This window comes from Vulpes vulpes, chromosome X, assembly GCF_048418805.1.
Source record: "Vulpes vulpes isolate BD-2025 chromosome X, VulVul3, whole genome shotgun sequence".
Taxonomy (NCBI): Eukaryota; Metazoa; Chordata; class Mammalia; order Carnivora; family Canidae; genus Vulpes; species Vulpes vulpes.
In genome coordinates this window covers 88,077,607-88,093,336 of record NC_132796.1, presented here as the reverse complement: position 1 = coordinate 88,093,336, position 15,730 = coordinate 88,077,607, and the positions used below count along the sequence as shown (strand labels likewise).

General features: G+C 41.6%; 1 protein-coding gene across 5 annotated transcripts in view; it reads left to right on the top strand.

Annotated features, from left to right (window-relative positions):
• Nucleotides 1–15,730, top strand: part of KIAA1210 (KIAA1210 ortholog) — a 58,350-nt gene that overhangs the window by 24,198 nt on the left and 18,422 nt on the right. For all 5 annotated transcript variants that reach the window (XM_072745027.1, XM_072745024.1, XM_072745025.1 and 2 more), the window contains exons 3-5: nt 2,577–2,745; nt 6,306–6,432; nt 10,407–10,562. In XM_072745027.1, coding sequence (XP_072601128.1) covers nt 2,577–2,745; nt 6,306–6,432; nt 10,407–10,562 — 452 coding nt within the window. The remainder of the gene's footprint in view (nt 1–2,576; nt 2,746–6,305; nt 6,433–10,406; nt 10,563–15,730) is intronic.

The following is a 15,730-nucleotide window of genomic DNA, read 5'->3' as shown; positions in this document are numbered from 1 at the left end:
ATCTTCATGTTTTATTCTTTCTACTGGTAGGTAGGACTGGTAAGTTGGTCCCAATTGTGACCCTATTTAGATACATCCTAGTAGATGAGAAATTGCCCAAGCCATCCCAACTGCAATGAGTTAAGTGGTGATTATCAAGCAAACAGTCCTCTGGTCTTGCATTGTCCCACCCCATGCCGGCTTCTGCTTCTAATCATGCATATTGCACATGCATGCAATTTACTATTGAATGGTAGATGTGGGGCTGCTTCCCCTTATCTATAGATAGAAGTGATAGATCGATTCTACAGGTAGAATTGAATCTGGCATAATAAACAAGTAATTATTGGGATACCTGGCTGACCCAGTCAGTAGAGCATGCAACTCTTGATCTCAGGGTTGTGAGTTCAAGCCCCACGCTGGGTGTAGAGCTTATGTAAAAAACTTTTTTTTAAAGAAATAATTATTGATTCCCTAGTACTAGCTCACATTTATTAGCACTTGCACCACACCAGATCCTATGCTAAACTCTTTACTTACATTTTTTACAATTTATGTCAATCCTGACAAGGGCTAGTGTTTAAATTATACGATGCTTAGTGATGACTGCTCAGTGACCTCAATTTAAGGGAATTGACAGTCGTGTTGGTATTCTGCACTCCTCAATGGGCTCAGTGGTTTCTGGGGTGCTATCGCATGCCTTTCACTGTGCTGGTTGCTAATGAGAATGCTAAAGAGGGCCTGCCTACAGCCTTGATGTAGGGGTGGGTAGCTAAGACACAGAACTGTATCTTATTCCTTTCTCATTGATGCCCAAAACATAGTAAGTGCTTGGTCTTAAACATTTGTTGGATGGATGGATGGATGGATGGATGGATGGATGAACAGACTAGAGAGCATTCAGATGTAAAACTTGAAGGGCCAACAGTCAAGTTTCAGGTGTGTAGAGAGAAAAGGATTGATTATTGAGGTTGGTGGGACACTGGACTGAAGGCAGGCCTTGAACGTTAGAAACCTTTCTAATAGGTAGGCTTTTTAGGAATCAGTATACAAACAGGCCATAGGATTTCAGAGCTAGAAGAACCCTACTGTAGCATTTCTCAAAGTGTGTTTTGCCAGACATTCTGCTTGCATGCATTTGGGAGACAGTTATTGTGCCCAGTATCTTAGGGCTTCACCATACATATAGGCATGTTGAAGTTCCAGAAAAGTCTTGTTGGAAAGCAGAGTCCTAAACTTTGTCTAACTCAGCATTTCTCAGAATGACTGGCCTGCAGATCCATGCAATAGACCTATGACCACCCTCTGAACACACTTTGGAAGATGCTGATTATTGGGATCCCTTTACTTCCCTGCTGAGTTCCAGAGAGGTTGAGTGATGTACCCAGAGTCACAAAGCTAATTGATAGCAGAGGCAAGCCAAGGATTCCAGAGTGTTCTGACTCTTGGGTGGTACTTTCCATTATCCCACTAAACTTTTCTAGTGGCAGCCTCATTGGCAACTACCTTGCCTGTGCAGCCCTGTTTTGCTGGCAGGAGGCCTTCCAGAGACCAGACTGTTGAGAATTTGGATGAGACACCTACGCTGGTGAATTACTGCATGTAAAAGCAGTAAGAGCTGATTCCTTCTCTTTGAGGAATGCAGCACCGACTCCCCTCCCCTTGCCCATCTTCTGCTGAGCCCCAGTAAAGATATGTGTGCTTGTTAGGAAATTCACAAAAGCCAAATAGAGCCTTAGGAGCATCTCAAGGTCCCATTCCTCACTGCTGCCCCGGTAGTTAATGTAGATAGAACAAACTTTCAATTATTTGCATGTGCAGAGGGCAGTAGCCCTGTAGATAATCCAAACCAGCCGGCAATAATTGAAGAACACATACAGCGCACATAGCACACACACGCACGCATGCACGCATGCACTCCTTGCAAAACCCTGTGGTATCTGATTCTGTCATGACTTTTGCACAGGCAGCTTCTTTACCTGGTGGCCCTTTCTTCCCAGCCCTCTCCCTTGCTCCTAAGTTCCCTCCTCGAGGATGGCTTCCCTCACCGCACTGCCCTGACAGCACTCACCCCTCAGGTGTGTGTCCTTTCAGCACCCAAGGTGGGTGGTACCAGCTCCCACCTAGAACTCTGGGGTCCCCAGGGTTTTTTTTCCCCTGTGGAAGCTTGGCTCCCCAACTGGACAACAGTGATCCCAGCCACCAGAGGGAAGTCAGGGGGTAGTCTCCAGTGATTCTGTGGGGTTCAGTAATTGCTGCACATGAATGAACTTCTTAGGTCAGGAAAGAGGTGTGCGTTGGAGTGGAGAGGCAGGTGGATGCCTGGTGGGTTGGGCATGAAGAGAGGCCCCTCCGAAGACCACGAGCTGGGCCTGAGCTTCTGCTCACCCCAGAAACTCAGACACTTTGTCATAATGAGTTGTGAAGAAGGGAACAGGCCAAATGGATGGTGTTGTGGGCTTGGGGGGTGGCGGCGAGGGCCAAGCCTGCAGGGCATCGGGGATCACAGTCCTTGTTCCTGTCACAAAGGCCCCGTTTCCTCTCCACCTTCCCTTCCGCTGTCATACTCTGCTTTGCTTTTGTTCCCTGACTTCCAGGAAAGAAGAAATCCAAATTTAAAGCCTTCAAGAACTTTTTTGGCAAGAAGAAGAAAAAAGAGTCTGAAGATGCCCAGGGAGGGAGGAGGCTAAAACCAAGCTTGTCCAGCAGCAGTATTAACATCTCTTCTCTGGAGCCAGTTCGAGAGGGTCAGCGAACTGAACCCAGGTAAGCTCAGGGGGGCTACAGCCACTGCCAGGGGGCCTTTTCTGTGCTCACACGTATGCTTGTGGTCTGGGGTGCATAGCTCAGTAGGTTGGGCAGCTGCACACCCCTGACCCCCAGAGCACTGGGTACCAGTAGATGAGGGCAGCGTTTCCCATCACAGCCACATGGGGCCTACCACTAGTGAGGAGCTGGAGGCCTCTGTTTCAAGTAAAGACAGCCTACCTCATTTGGGAAACTGGGCCTGGTTTGCCTGCCTGGCCCTCAGACTATAGGTCTGTGATTTCCCCAGCGGGGTTGGTGGGGGTGGGGCAGGGAGCTACATCTCTTAATGCGTGATTAAAATCTCAGAGACAGAAGCCTCTAGCTGGGTGGAGGCCAAAGCTTTAAATCACTTGTGTTAATGTAAAGACAAAGAAACAAGCAAACAAACCAAGAACCCCAAATCCATTTCTCCCTCCATCACAGGAGACAGAGGGGGTATGGAAAATGCTGGAACTGGTGCCAGAATGGGGGAGCCTCTTTCTCAGCCACCCCTATTCAGATTTTCATCTGTGATGCCCCCCTTCCGTCTCTGAACGTCCAGTACCCCCAGCTGTTCCTGTATCCATCAGATCCCCGCCTACAGAGTTCCACTTGGGCCCAACTTGCCAGACTTATTTGGGCTGCCCATAGAGCTCACCCGTGCTGTTACCTGTTCCCTCAAGGCTTTGCTTGCTGGAAAGGGGACGCTTAGTAAACGTGTTATACTTGTTATACTACTCCCTGACTGCTAACACCTAGGTTTCCTTAAGGACCTTAATTAGTGCATTGAACGTGAGGAATCTCAGCAGGAGATGGTTATGGACACAGGGGCTTGTTTCACACGTTACAAATGATGCCATTGTATAGACCACAACCTTATAGCTCTAAGTGAGGCTAAGACTAGCCCTGCTATAAACTTGGGGGGGGGGCAAGGAGAGGGGATTTTGGGTCTACTCTGTGTCATCTCTACAAATAGCGACAAATCTATATGTTTATCCTCATGCCAGTACTCACTATCTTGATGAAGGTGGCTTTGCAGTAAGTTTTGAAATTGGCAAGTGTGAGTTCTCCAATGTTGTTCTTCCTTTTCAAGTTTATCAGTATGTAACCCCTTACATTTCTCTATGAGTTTAAATTTTTTTTATTATTATTTATTTATGATAGTCATACAGAGAGAGAGAGAGAGAGAGAGAGAGAGAGAGAGGCAGAGACACAGGCAGAGGGAGAAGCAGGCTCCATGCACCGGGAGCCCGACGTGGGATTCGATCCCGGGTCTCCAGGATCGCGCCCTGGGCCAAAGGCAGGCGCCAAACCGCTGCGCCACCCAGGGATCCCTCTCTATGAGTTTAAAGATAATCTTGTCCACTTCTGCAAAAGAATAACAAAAAGGCAGCCAGAATTTCAATAGTGATCACCTGAAATCTGTAGATCAGTTTGCAGACTTTATTGCCCTCTTGACAAGATTAGGTGTCCCAAACCATGAGCATAGGTTGCTTTTTCATTTCCTTAGGTTTCCTTCTTTAATTTATTTCATTAGGGTTTTAGAGTGACCAGAGTATAATTTTTACACACTTTTCATTAAATGTATTCCTAAGTGTTTTATTCTTACTGATGTTATTGTAAATGAAAATTGGAAGTGGTTGTCATTTCATTTTAGGATTGCTCATTGCAAGGATACAGAAATACAATTGATTGTCGTATATTGGTCTTTTATCCTGCAACCTTGCTGAACTCACTTATTGGTTCCAGTAGTTTTTATTGGATTCCTTAGGAGTTTTATACATGAGGTTGTGTCATCTGTGATTAGAGATAATTTCACTTCTTGTCCAATACGGATGTCTTTTATTTAATTTTCTTACCTAATTGCTCTGGCTGCAACCCCCAGGACAATGTTAAATAGAAGTGGCAAGAGCAGACATCCTTGTCTTGTTCCTGATGAGGGAGAAAACATTCAGTCTTCCATCATTAAATATGACATTAGCTGAGAGTTTCTCACAGATGTCCTCTGCCAAGGTTGAGTGTATTTATTATGTATTAGGACTTTACAAATGCTTTTTCTGTATCTGTTGAAATAACTACATGGTTTTTGCTTTTATTTTGCTGATATGGTGTACTACATTAATTGATTTTCATATATTAGAAAACCTTACATTTCTTGCAAGTTCTACCTGGTAATAGTGTATAATTCCTTATGTTGCTGGATTCAGATGACTAGTATTTTATTGAAGATTTTTACATCCATTTCATAAGAGGTATTAGTTTTTAGTTTTTTTCTGATGTCTTTGGGTGAAATTTTTAAAAGGTAAAATATCTTCCCACATTCCAAAAGGAGTCTTTTTGCCTTTAGCCTTTTATTTGTTTCTAACTTTACCCTGATTTATCTTAGCACTTGTCATCAACCTGTCTTCATTCCCAATCAGAGGGTATTTCCATCTGGGTTTAGCAAGATGAGGGTGGGGGTGAGGTAGAGTAGGTGCATAAGATGGATTTGAAAATCAGACAGATGTATCACGGAACCCTCATGTGAAAGAAGAAACGATCTAGTGAATGAGAGCCTCCAGGATCTGGGCAGATGTTTGATATTTTAAATCAAAACAAAAACACTAGAGAGAAATTTGAGTGTGAAAGATCTTTGACAACTCTTACCTTAATAACAGAAAGACTCAGGGTCTTCCCTCTCATTCCACGGGGTTGTCACTATTGAATTGTAGACTTTTAATGGGTGAATTAGGGAATCCCTGGGTGGCTCAGTGGTTTAGCGTCTGCCTTTGGCTCCAGGCGTGATCCTGGAGTCCCGGGATCGAGTCCCACATCAGGCTCCCTGCGTGGAGCCTGCTTCTCCCTCTGCCTGTGTCTCTGCCTCTCTCTCTCTCTCTCTCTCTCTCTCTCTGTGTGTCTCATGAATAAATAAATAAAATCTTTAAAAAATAAATGGGTGAATTGGATGGTATGTAAACTGTATCTCAAAACTATCATATAACAAAGATATGTGTTGATAATTTAAAAATCAAAATCATACAGAAGTACATAAAGTAGGAAATTAAAGTATTTCCTACTCCTGCCCCCAGTGCCATTCCTCAGGGGGATCTACCACTAATTATTTGGTGGATATCCTTCTGGATTTTTTTTCTATGAACATAAACTATGTATGTGTGTAATAAGCGTTATTTATTTATTTATTTATTTGAGAAAGAGAGAGCATGAGTGGGAAGAGGGGAAGGGCAGAGGCAGGCTCCCTGCTGAGTGGGGACCCCCCTGACACAGGCCTCGATCCCAGGATCCCGGGATCATGACCTGAACCAAAGGCAGATGCTTAATGGACTGAGCCACCCAGGCGCCCGTAGGTGTATATATTAAATGAGACCATACTATTCTTTATTTTTTGACTCAATATCTTATGGAAAACTTTCTATGTCCACACATGCACATCCTTGCCCTCTTTCTGAGGTAACTGTGATATGTCATACTATGCATATACACGTGTCTTCAGTTCCTATGGCCCTTGGGCTGCTTTTACAGACCTTTTCCTTCCTGTTCAGGATCAAGAGCAACATGGGTAGCAAATCCCTGTCCCATGACAGCATCTTCATGTTGGAACCTGAGCCTGAAAGATCAACCCATCAACTCTGCCCCTCTCCAGAGCCCAAGAGAGGCAGACCTCTACAGGTAATAGTGAACTCAAGCATCAGTGCCTAATTTGACTACTCCTCTTCCATTCCCTAGTCCTAATCTGCCAAAAAAGCAAGGAGTGAGGAATTTGGCCTTGTTTCTCAGCTGATTCTACCCCACGGAGTTATTGCAAAGAATGGAGAGTGTATAAATATATGGTGTGCTTACCTAGTGCCCAGCACACAGTGTTGTCTGGCATAACCATATTCACTTTTCTTGACGCACCTCAAGAATGCTTTAAGTATTAAGACGGTGACATCCCACTGTCAATGTGCAGGCATTCCAACTGCCGTGTTTTTTCTTTCTTCAACAGCAATCTCAGGTTTCCCGAACTCTGCCTAGAACTGGAACTAGTAATGTGCATGGAGCTGTTTCTGGACTTATGTTTGAGGCTATGCCCCAATATGTGCCCAAAAGTGGAATCTGGGTTGGAGGCTCCAAGGTCCCTGAGGTAATAGAGTGGAATTGTGCAAAGTTTGGCAGCTGAGTCAAACAGATAGACCTATGCTTGAATTCTCGTGCTACTTGCTGGCTGTGTGATCTTGGGCTGATTGCTTAACCTCTCTGAGCCTTCCTTTCCAGTGTATATTAATATTATACCCACTGTATAATATTAATATTAATATTAATATCTACCTCAAACGGTTGTTTGTGAGGATAGAATAAAAGACTCAGAGAGGTTAAAGAAATTGCTCAATCTCACCCAGGTAGTAAGTGGTAATCTGACCCAGATGCGTTGACCTCAAAACCCATGGTCTTTCTAGTATCCCAGTTTTTCTAGTACCCCAGGCTTTAAGATATTCAGTTTCTTTGTATCTGCCTCAACAGGGAGAAGGATATACCTTTAGTCTTCATCAGATGTAGCCTATGCATAGAACAGCCTCTTACCTCCTGATAATCCTAACCATTGCTCAGTTAGACTCTTCTGGGGCTCTGATCTAGAGATGTTCCAGGGGGAGCTGGAAATATTGCCAGGGACATAACCCTCAGCAGCTACCTTTATCCTTCTCTCAACTTGGGGGTAGGATGATACCCAAATATCCCTGTGTGACTGAGAAGGCCATACCAGGAGGAGCCCGTTTTCTACTTTCGCATTTGGCAAAAGGTGACTGGGGCTTATTTCTGACATGTCTGCTCAAGACTCTATATCTCCCGTTCTGGTTTCTGTACTGTATGTGGCAGCTCTGCTGGCTACATTAACCGTGGAAGGTAGAGAAGCAAACACCAAGATGGTCGCCAATGGTGCCCATCTTATGGTTGTATAGCAGACCCTGGGTCAGCAGACTGTTGCCCTCTTGCACCACAGCAGCAAAGGTCACTTCTGCAAACTTTCCTGTCCTCAGTCTTGAACCTCAACACGAGCTTTTACTTGTCTCCACGGCTGCACTCCCTCACCACTCAGGGGCACAAATCCAGATGTGCATGACTGAGTGCTACACGGTTGTTTCTCACATTCAGAAAGGGGAATTCTGCTTCCTGGATGCCTCCCTCTCTCCTTCTCTTAGTCCCAGCAACAGACAGAGAGACTCTCATAGCAGAGACATGCTGTTTCTCTAAAAAGGTGATTTGTTGGGGGTAGAGGGGGAGGTGTGAAAATTCAAGGTAAAAATTCTAGGGGCATTTCCTCTCATAATGAAGGGGTTAGGAAAAGCCAAACAATAGTCCCAAGGCAATTTTTCTCAAACGATTGGTTTGGGCTCACTCCTCACATCTTTGGCCTGTTCCCTCAGTCCCTCTTCTGAGAAACAGAGCTGAAGACAGGGTATGGTGTTAACAGAACCTGAGCCATCAACCACCAGATCCACCTTTGCATGGGAAGCTTCCTTTTGGTGCCAAGGTGACAACCCTCCATGACAGGGTCATTGAGAGCATTAAGTTGAGGGTCCTGATACCCCATGCTGCATAGAAGCTGAGAAAGTATGGAAGTGACCAATGGCTGGGTCCCTTGAAGGGGCAGGAGTCATAATGGATTCTGTGACATTCAGAGCAACTGGGAGATTGTGGGAGACGAACTCCCAGTGTACAGTTCTGTCAGAAATACGGAGACTGAACCAGCATTTTATCCCTTGACAGATTTTCACCTGACGTCTTATCTGAAGTGTTAGGAATGTGCGTGCCTTGATTATTCTCCAAGACATTTCATGTTCCTTTTATTTGAGGAAAATAGATGAGAAGATTTACTAGCAGATTGTTAGCATCTTCTTGTGGAATCAAACTGAATTCAGTAATTTAGGAACTGAGGCTGCGTAGTCACAGACCTGGGTCTCCCTCTGAGGCCCCCTCTTTTTAAGATTTTATTTACTTATTCATGAGACACACAGAAAGAGGCGGAGACATAGGCAGAGGGAGAAGCAGGCTCCTCACAGAGAACCTGATGTGGGACTTGATCCCAGGATCACAGGATCATGACCTGAGCCAAAGGCAGATGCTCAACCACTGAACCACCCAGGTGCCCCTCTCTGAGGCCCTTCTTAAGGAAGGAGGCACATCATCTCTTCTGGTTCTTGCCCTTAAACTTCCTGAACTTGAGCATGGGACACCCCTTCCGAGCCCTTATAGTTAGGAGATAGGAGTGCACAATAGTTAAGAACATGGACCATAAAGGCAAGCAGACCTTTCAAATGCTTGTTCTGCCACCATGAGAATTAGGGCCAGTCACGTCCTCATTCAGACCCAGTTTTCCCCACCTGGAAGATGAGGATCACAAGATCAGATGCTTCAAAGAACTGTTGTAAAGTTCAAATGAAATACATCTACCGAGAGTGCTCCCTGCCTGACAGGGAGAAAGATCAAATCAATAATGTAACTGCCTACCTCTTCACCTGAAGGAACTTAAAAGAGGAGAGCAAACTAACCCCAAAGCTAGTGAGAGGAAGGAAAGAATACAGATTAAGGCAGAGTAAAGCCCTCAGTAAAAGTTAGTTGTCATGATTGCCATTATTGTTATTAGGATTGGACTTGGGGTTGGTGAATCTTTGAGACTTCTTCTCAAGAGCCCCTAGCGGGCCTGGTAGTAATAAGAGGGCACCTTAGATTCTAGCCAGGAGTGCTCCAGGGGCAGAACCTTGGAAAAATCCTCACTGGGGCTCCTTTGGCTTTGAGAATTTGAGGACCATCTGTCCTGAACAGGAGCAGAGACTATGACAGAAGAAAGCATGTCAGTTCCATGACAGCAAAGATTTTGTTTGGGTCATTGCTATAGGCCCAATGCTTACAGTGGGCTGTGGCACACTGTAGATGCTTAGCTGGCATTTGTTAAAGATAAAATCAGAGATTCTGATCCACATCGAAATGACCATGGCAGAGACCAGTGCCTCAGATTCAAGTGTACTATGAAGTTCAAGTTGGAATGAACTAAATTAGTCTGCTGAAGCCCAAGGAGAATCCAAATGATCAATTTTTATCCCCTTAGGAAAACTAGTAAAGCAGTTCTGATCAGGGCTAGTTCTGTAGATTTTCTAATAATTATGGAAGACCAATCTTGACAGGACTAAGATAAACAACCAATAGAGTCAAGATATGATCCAGACAATTCCTGGAATGACAGGAGCAAGGGTTATAGTTTGGATGCAAAGCTTAGATCTTAACCCTAAAACTTAACCTCCACAAGAACCAGACTTCCAAAGACAGGGCCAAAACCAAAACAAAGATCAGACCGAAATAAGATTTATAGTAAGCATTAGTTGAGATATAACACCAGAATTCTGATTTTGATCAATTAAGCAATTCAAAATTTCTGTTTCTGTTTGGGGATTGGCAAAAGTGTGCAGCAATCCAGGGCATGACCCAAGGCTATTGGTCTGGTTTGCATAGGTACAAGAAGTGAAGTCATGGAGGTAGGAGATTCTTTTCTTGGCTTGTTTTCTCACTTTGGGTACTTAGTCTCTCCATCCATTAAGCAACAAGAAAACACCAATAATTTGGAGGAAAGCACACAAGTTTTAAATTTTTCCTTATACTCTCCTTGACAGATCCCAACACGGCGCCCATGCCAACCCAGCATCAGCCCACCTCTAATCCAATCTGACACAAATTCTAATGACTTTGAAGTAAGCTCTGTTGATGAAGAGTCACCTAAGAGCTCACGGAGGAAAGCTTTACCACACAATATCTTGACATTGAAGAAGGTGAGTGTTAGCCCCATCCTAATTGGTAGGTTTTGTTGGGGAGCACAGGTCAGAGGCATAATCTCTTGCACTCCTTCTACTGTGGCTTAGCACTAGGGGGGCATCTGGGGAAGCCACGGCCATTTTTGACTTTTGATTTGCATGGTGGTTTACATTTTCTGTCCAATTCTACAAACCGAAAAATCAGCACTTTTGTTTGTCAGCAATGGAAGACGGTATTTTAGAAAACAATAATAGTTTGAAGATATTTTCAGTTATTTTAGGAAGAAAACAAGGGAGATTTTTATGGAAGTAAAGCCTCTATGTTTGTGAATGCCAAAATCTCAAAGGTTAGGGCATGTAGTATTGTTTAGTAGATACACACCTATATGAAAAATCATTTGACACATGAGAGGGCATGTATGTGCATTTTATACAGGTAGGTTTGTCAACCAATAATATCCAATACAATTGGAAAATTAGTAGATTGTGCCTATATCAGTACCTCCATTCTCAAATTAATGTATGGTTAATTTAATTGGTTGTTATTGAACTTGAAAGGAATTTTAGAGATTTTATGTATGTATATATGTATGTATATATGTATGTATGTATGTATGTATGTATGTATTTGGGAGAGAGAGCAGAGGGGCAGAAGGGGAGGAAGAGGGACAAGCCAACTTTGTGCTGACCCAACCTTGGGCTTGATCCCACAACCCTGAGATCATGACCTGAGCTGAAACCAAGAGTCAGATGCTCAACCACCTGAGCCACCCAGGCAACCCAAACTTAAAAGGACTTTTTTTTTTTTAATAATTAGGAGATATTTATTTATTTTTTTAAAGATTTTATTTATTTATTCATAGACACAGAGAGAGAGAGAGGCAGAGACACAGACAGAGGGAGAAGCAGGCTCCATGCAGGGAGCCTGATGTGGGACTCGATCCCAGGTCTCCAGGATCACACCCCAGGCTGCGCCAAACCGCTGCGCCACAGGGGCTGCTCTTAAAAGGACTTTTAAAGTGAAATGGAGTTTAGAATAATTAACCTTGGGGACTTAAAAAGTAAACAGAAAGGTAATTGATAATGATGATAATATGCCAGTCAGCACAAAACTGTTTTGATGTTAGAAGATCCTATGGAGGGAAGCAGACTTCAGTTAGATGTGTCAACAACAACAAAAAAAGCGGTCAAGTTAGGAACAAAGTTAAAGCACAGGCAGGTGTTAGGTGGGTAAGGATGTTCACTGATTTATGGATCTAGACTGTATGTATTTTCTGCAGAATATGCTAAATCAGACAAATTAGTCTGAATTGGTAGGAAGACTGAATTACATAACATTTCTACTGTGATAAAATATACATAACAAAATTTATCATGTTAAAGTATACAATTCAGTGGCATTAAATACTTTCACAATGCTATGCAACCATCCCCGCTGTCTAGTTCCCGAATAGGTTTGGTTCCCCCAAACAGAAGCCCCATACTTATTAGGCAGTCACTCATCATTCCTCCCTCCTCTCAGCCCCTGGCAACCACACCAATCTGCTTTCTGTCTCTGGATTTGCCTATTCTGGACACTTTATATATATGTAATCATACAGTATATGGCCTTTTGCAAATGCTTTTTTCACTGAGTACAATGTTTCTGAGGTTCATCCATGTTGTAGTATTTCAATCCTTTTTGTGGCTGAATTACACTCCACTGTATGGATCTACCATGTTTAGCTATTCATCCACTGATAGACATTTGGGTCCTATCTACCTATCGACTATTGTGAATAGTACTGCTATGAACAATCAAATACAAGTTTTTGTTGGAACACTTGTTTTCAAATCTTTTTTTTCCCCTAAGATTTTATTCATTTATTCTTGAAAGACAGAGAGAGAGGCAGAGACACAGGCAGAGGGAGAAGCAGGTTCCATGCAGGGAGCCCAATGTGGGACTCGATCCCGGGACTCCAGGATCACACCCTGGGACAAAGGCAGGTGCTAAACCGCTGAGCCAGCTGGGCTGCCCTTGTTTTCAAATCTTTTGTGTGCTTACCTAGGAGTGGAACTGTTGGATCGTATGGTAATTCTACATTTAACCTTTTGAGGAACCACCAAACTGTTTTCCCCAGCAGCTACACCACTTTACATTCCCTCCTGCTGATGTATAAGTCTTCTGATATCTCCAAATGCTGACCAACACTTGTTATTTTCCTATTTAAAAAAAAAATTATTCTCGTGGCTGTGAAGTGGTATCTCATTGTGGTTTTGATTTGCATTTCCCTAGTGGCTAATGATGTTAGTTAAGCATCTTTTAATGTGTTTATTGACCATTTATACATCTCCTTTGGAGAAATGTCTATTCAAGTCCTTTGCCCATTTTTAAATTGTGTTTGGTTTTTCTCTTGTTAAGAGTTCTTTATATATTGTGGATACTAGACCCTTTTCAGGTATATGATTTGCAAACACTTCCCCCATTCTGTGAGTTGTCTTTTTTAACTCTCTCAAAAGAATAACATTAAAAAAATTTTAATTTAATTTTGATGAAGTCCAGTTTATTGATATTTTTTTCTTTTAGTACTTGTACTTTTGCTGTCATGTCAAAGAAACCACTGTCCATCTTAGATCATGAAGATTTACCCCTGTGTTTTCTTCTAAGAGTTTTAGCTCTTATATTTAGGTCTTTGATCCATTTTGAGTTCTTTTCTATATATGGTATGAAATAGGATCTAACTTCATTTTTTGCATGTGGCTATCCAGTTGTCACAGCACCATTTGTTGAAAAGACTTATTTCTTTCATTTAATGTTCTTGGCATGCTTGCTGCAAATCAGTTAACCACAGATGAATGGATTTATTTCTGGACTTTCAATTCTATTCCATTGATCTCTATGTCTGTCCTTATGCTAGTACTACACTGTCTTGATTTATCTAGTTTTGTAGTAAGGTTCAAAATCAGGAAGTGGGAATCTTCCTATTTTGTTCCTTTTTTTCCCTTTAAGATCATTTAGGCTTTTTGGGGTCCCTTGCAATTCCATATCAATTTTACAATAAGTTTTTCCATATCTTCTAAAAAGCACATTGGGAAGGGCACCTGATCTCAGGGTCCTGACCTCAGGGTTCTGGGATCAAGCCCCACGTCAGGCTCCGTGGGGAGCTCAGTAGGGAGTCTGCTTCTCCCTCTCCTTTTTCTGTCCGTCCCTCAGCTTGTGTACTCTCTCACTCTGTCAAATAAGTAAATAAAATCTTTAAAAATATTTTTTAAAAAGCACATTGGGATTGTGATAGGGATTGCTTTGAATTTTTAGATCACTTTGGGGAGTTGATCACCATCTTAACATTAAGTCTTCCAATTCATGAATGGGATGTCTGTCCATTTATTTAGGTCTTTAATTTCTTTCAGGATGTTTTATAGTTTATAGTGTACAAATCTTGCATTTCTTTGGCTAAGCTTATTTCTAACTTTTTATTTCTTTTTGATGCCATTGTGAATGGAAGTGTTTTCTTAATTACCTTTTTAGGTTATTCATGCCCAATGTATAAAAGTTCAACTAATTTCTGTGTGTCGATCCTGTATCTTTTAATTTTGATTAATTCATTTATTAGCTCTCGTAGATTTATGGAGATTCTTTAGAATTTATTTTTTGTTAATTTTTTAATTTCTTTTTTCATATTATACCTTTTTTATTGACTTCTCTGTATAAATTCACTTGGTATTTTCTTCTGCTTTTATGAAGAACGTAAAATCTATCTGGGAATTTTTTTCCCCAAACACTGTAGTTTTCAATTTTAGGAATTTCTGTTTGGTTGCTTTTTTAAAGTTTGCATTTCTCTTTGAAACCCCTCACCTGACTATTCATTATAATTATACTGACTACATCTATCTATCTATCTATCTAATCTATCTATCTATAATATATATAATATAGTATATAATTTCCTATTAGTATATAATTTCCTATATATAAGATCAAGTCATTTGTAAATAGATTTGGTTTCACCTCTTCCTTTCCAATTTGCGTGTTTTTGTTTCTTTTCCTTGCTTAATTGCCTAGAACGTCCAGTAGAATGTTGAATAAAAGTGGCAAGAGTGAACATCCTTGTCTTATTCCTGATCTTAGGGGGAAGGATTTAAGTCCTTCACCATTGATTATGATGTTAGCTATAGATTTTTTCATATATACTTTCCACCCATATTTTGTTAGGTGTTTTTAGCATGAAAAGGTATTGGTCTTGGATTTTGTCATATGCTTTTCTGCATCAGTTGGGGTGATCGTGCTACCTTTTCTTCATTTTATTAATACAGTGTATTACATCGGATGATTTTCATATGCAAACCTCCTTGCAATCCTGGGGTAAATCCCAACTGGTCATGCTATACAATAGCCTTAATATGCTGTTGGATTTGGTTTGCTAGCACTTTTGCATGTGTTTTTATGAGGGATATTGGTCTCTAGTGTTCTTTTCTCATGATACCTTTATCTGGCTTTGGAATCATGACAATGCTGGCCTTGCAGAATAAGGAAGTGTTCCCTCTTCTTTGTCTTTGAAATATGTAAGGATTGGTATTAATTATTCCTTAAAAGTGTGGTAGAATTCATCTGTGAGGCCATCTGGTCCTGGTCTTTGTTGTCGTTGGGAAATTTTGATTACTGATTCAATCTCTACTTGTTACAAGTCAATTCAGATTTTCTTTTTCTTCTTGGGTCAATTTTGGTAATTTGGGTGTGTCTAGGAATATATCCCTTTCATCTAGGTCATCTAATTTGTTGACATACATTTATGTAGAGTATTATCTTATCGTTCTTTTTGTTTTTTTTTTTAAAGTCAGTAGTGATTGTCCTCTTTCACTTCTGATTTTAGTAATTTGTATCTTCCTTCCTTTTGCCTTAGTAAATCTCGCTAAAGATTTGTCCATTTTGTTTTACTTTTCAAAGAACCCATTTTTGGTTTCATTGATTTCCTCTATGGTTTCTCTATTCTCTTTTTTGTTATCTCCACCTTAATCTTTACCATTTCCTTCCTTTTGCTAGCTTTGGGTTTAGTCTTCTCTTCTTCTAGTTCCTCACAGTGGGGAGTTAGGTTATTGATTTGTGATCTTTCTTTTTTGTTAACATAGGCATGTATATCTGTGAATTTCCAGGGACTGCTGTTACTGTATCACATAAATTGTTTCGTGTTGTGGTTTAGGTTTTATTC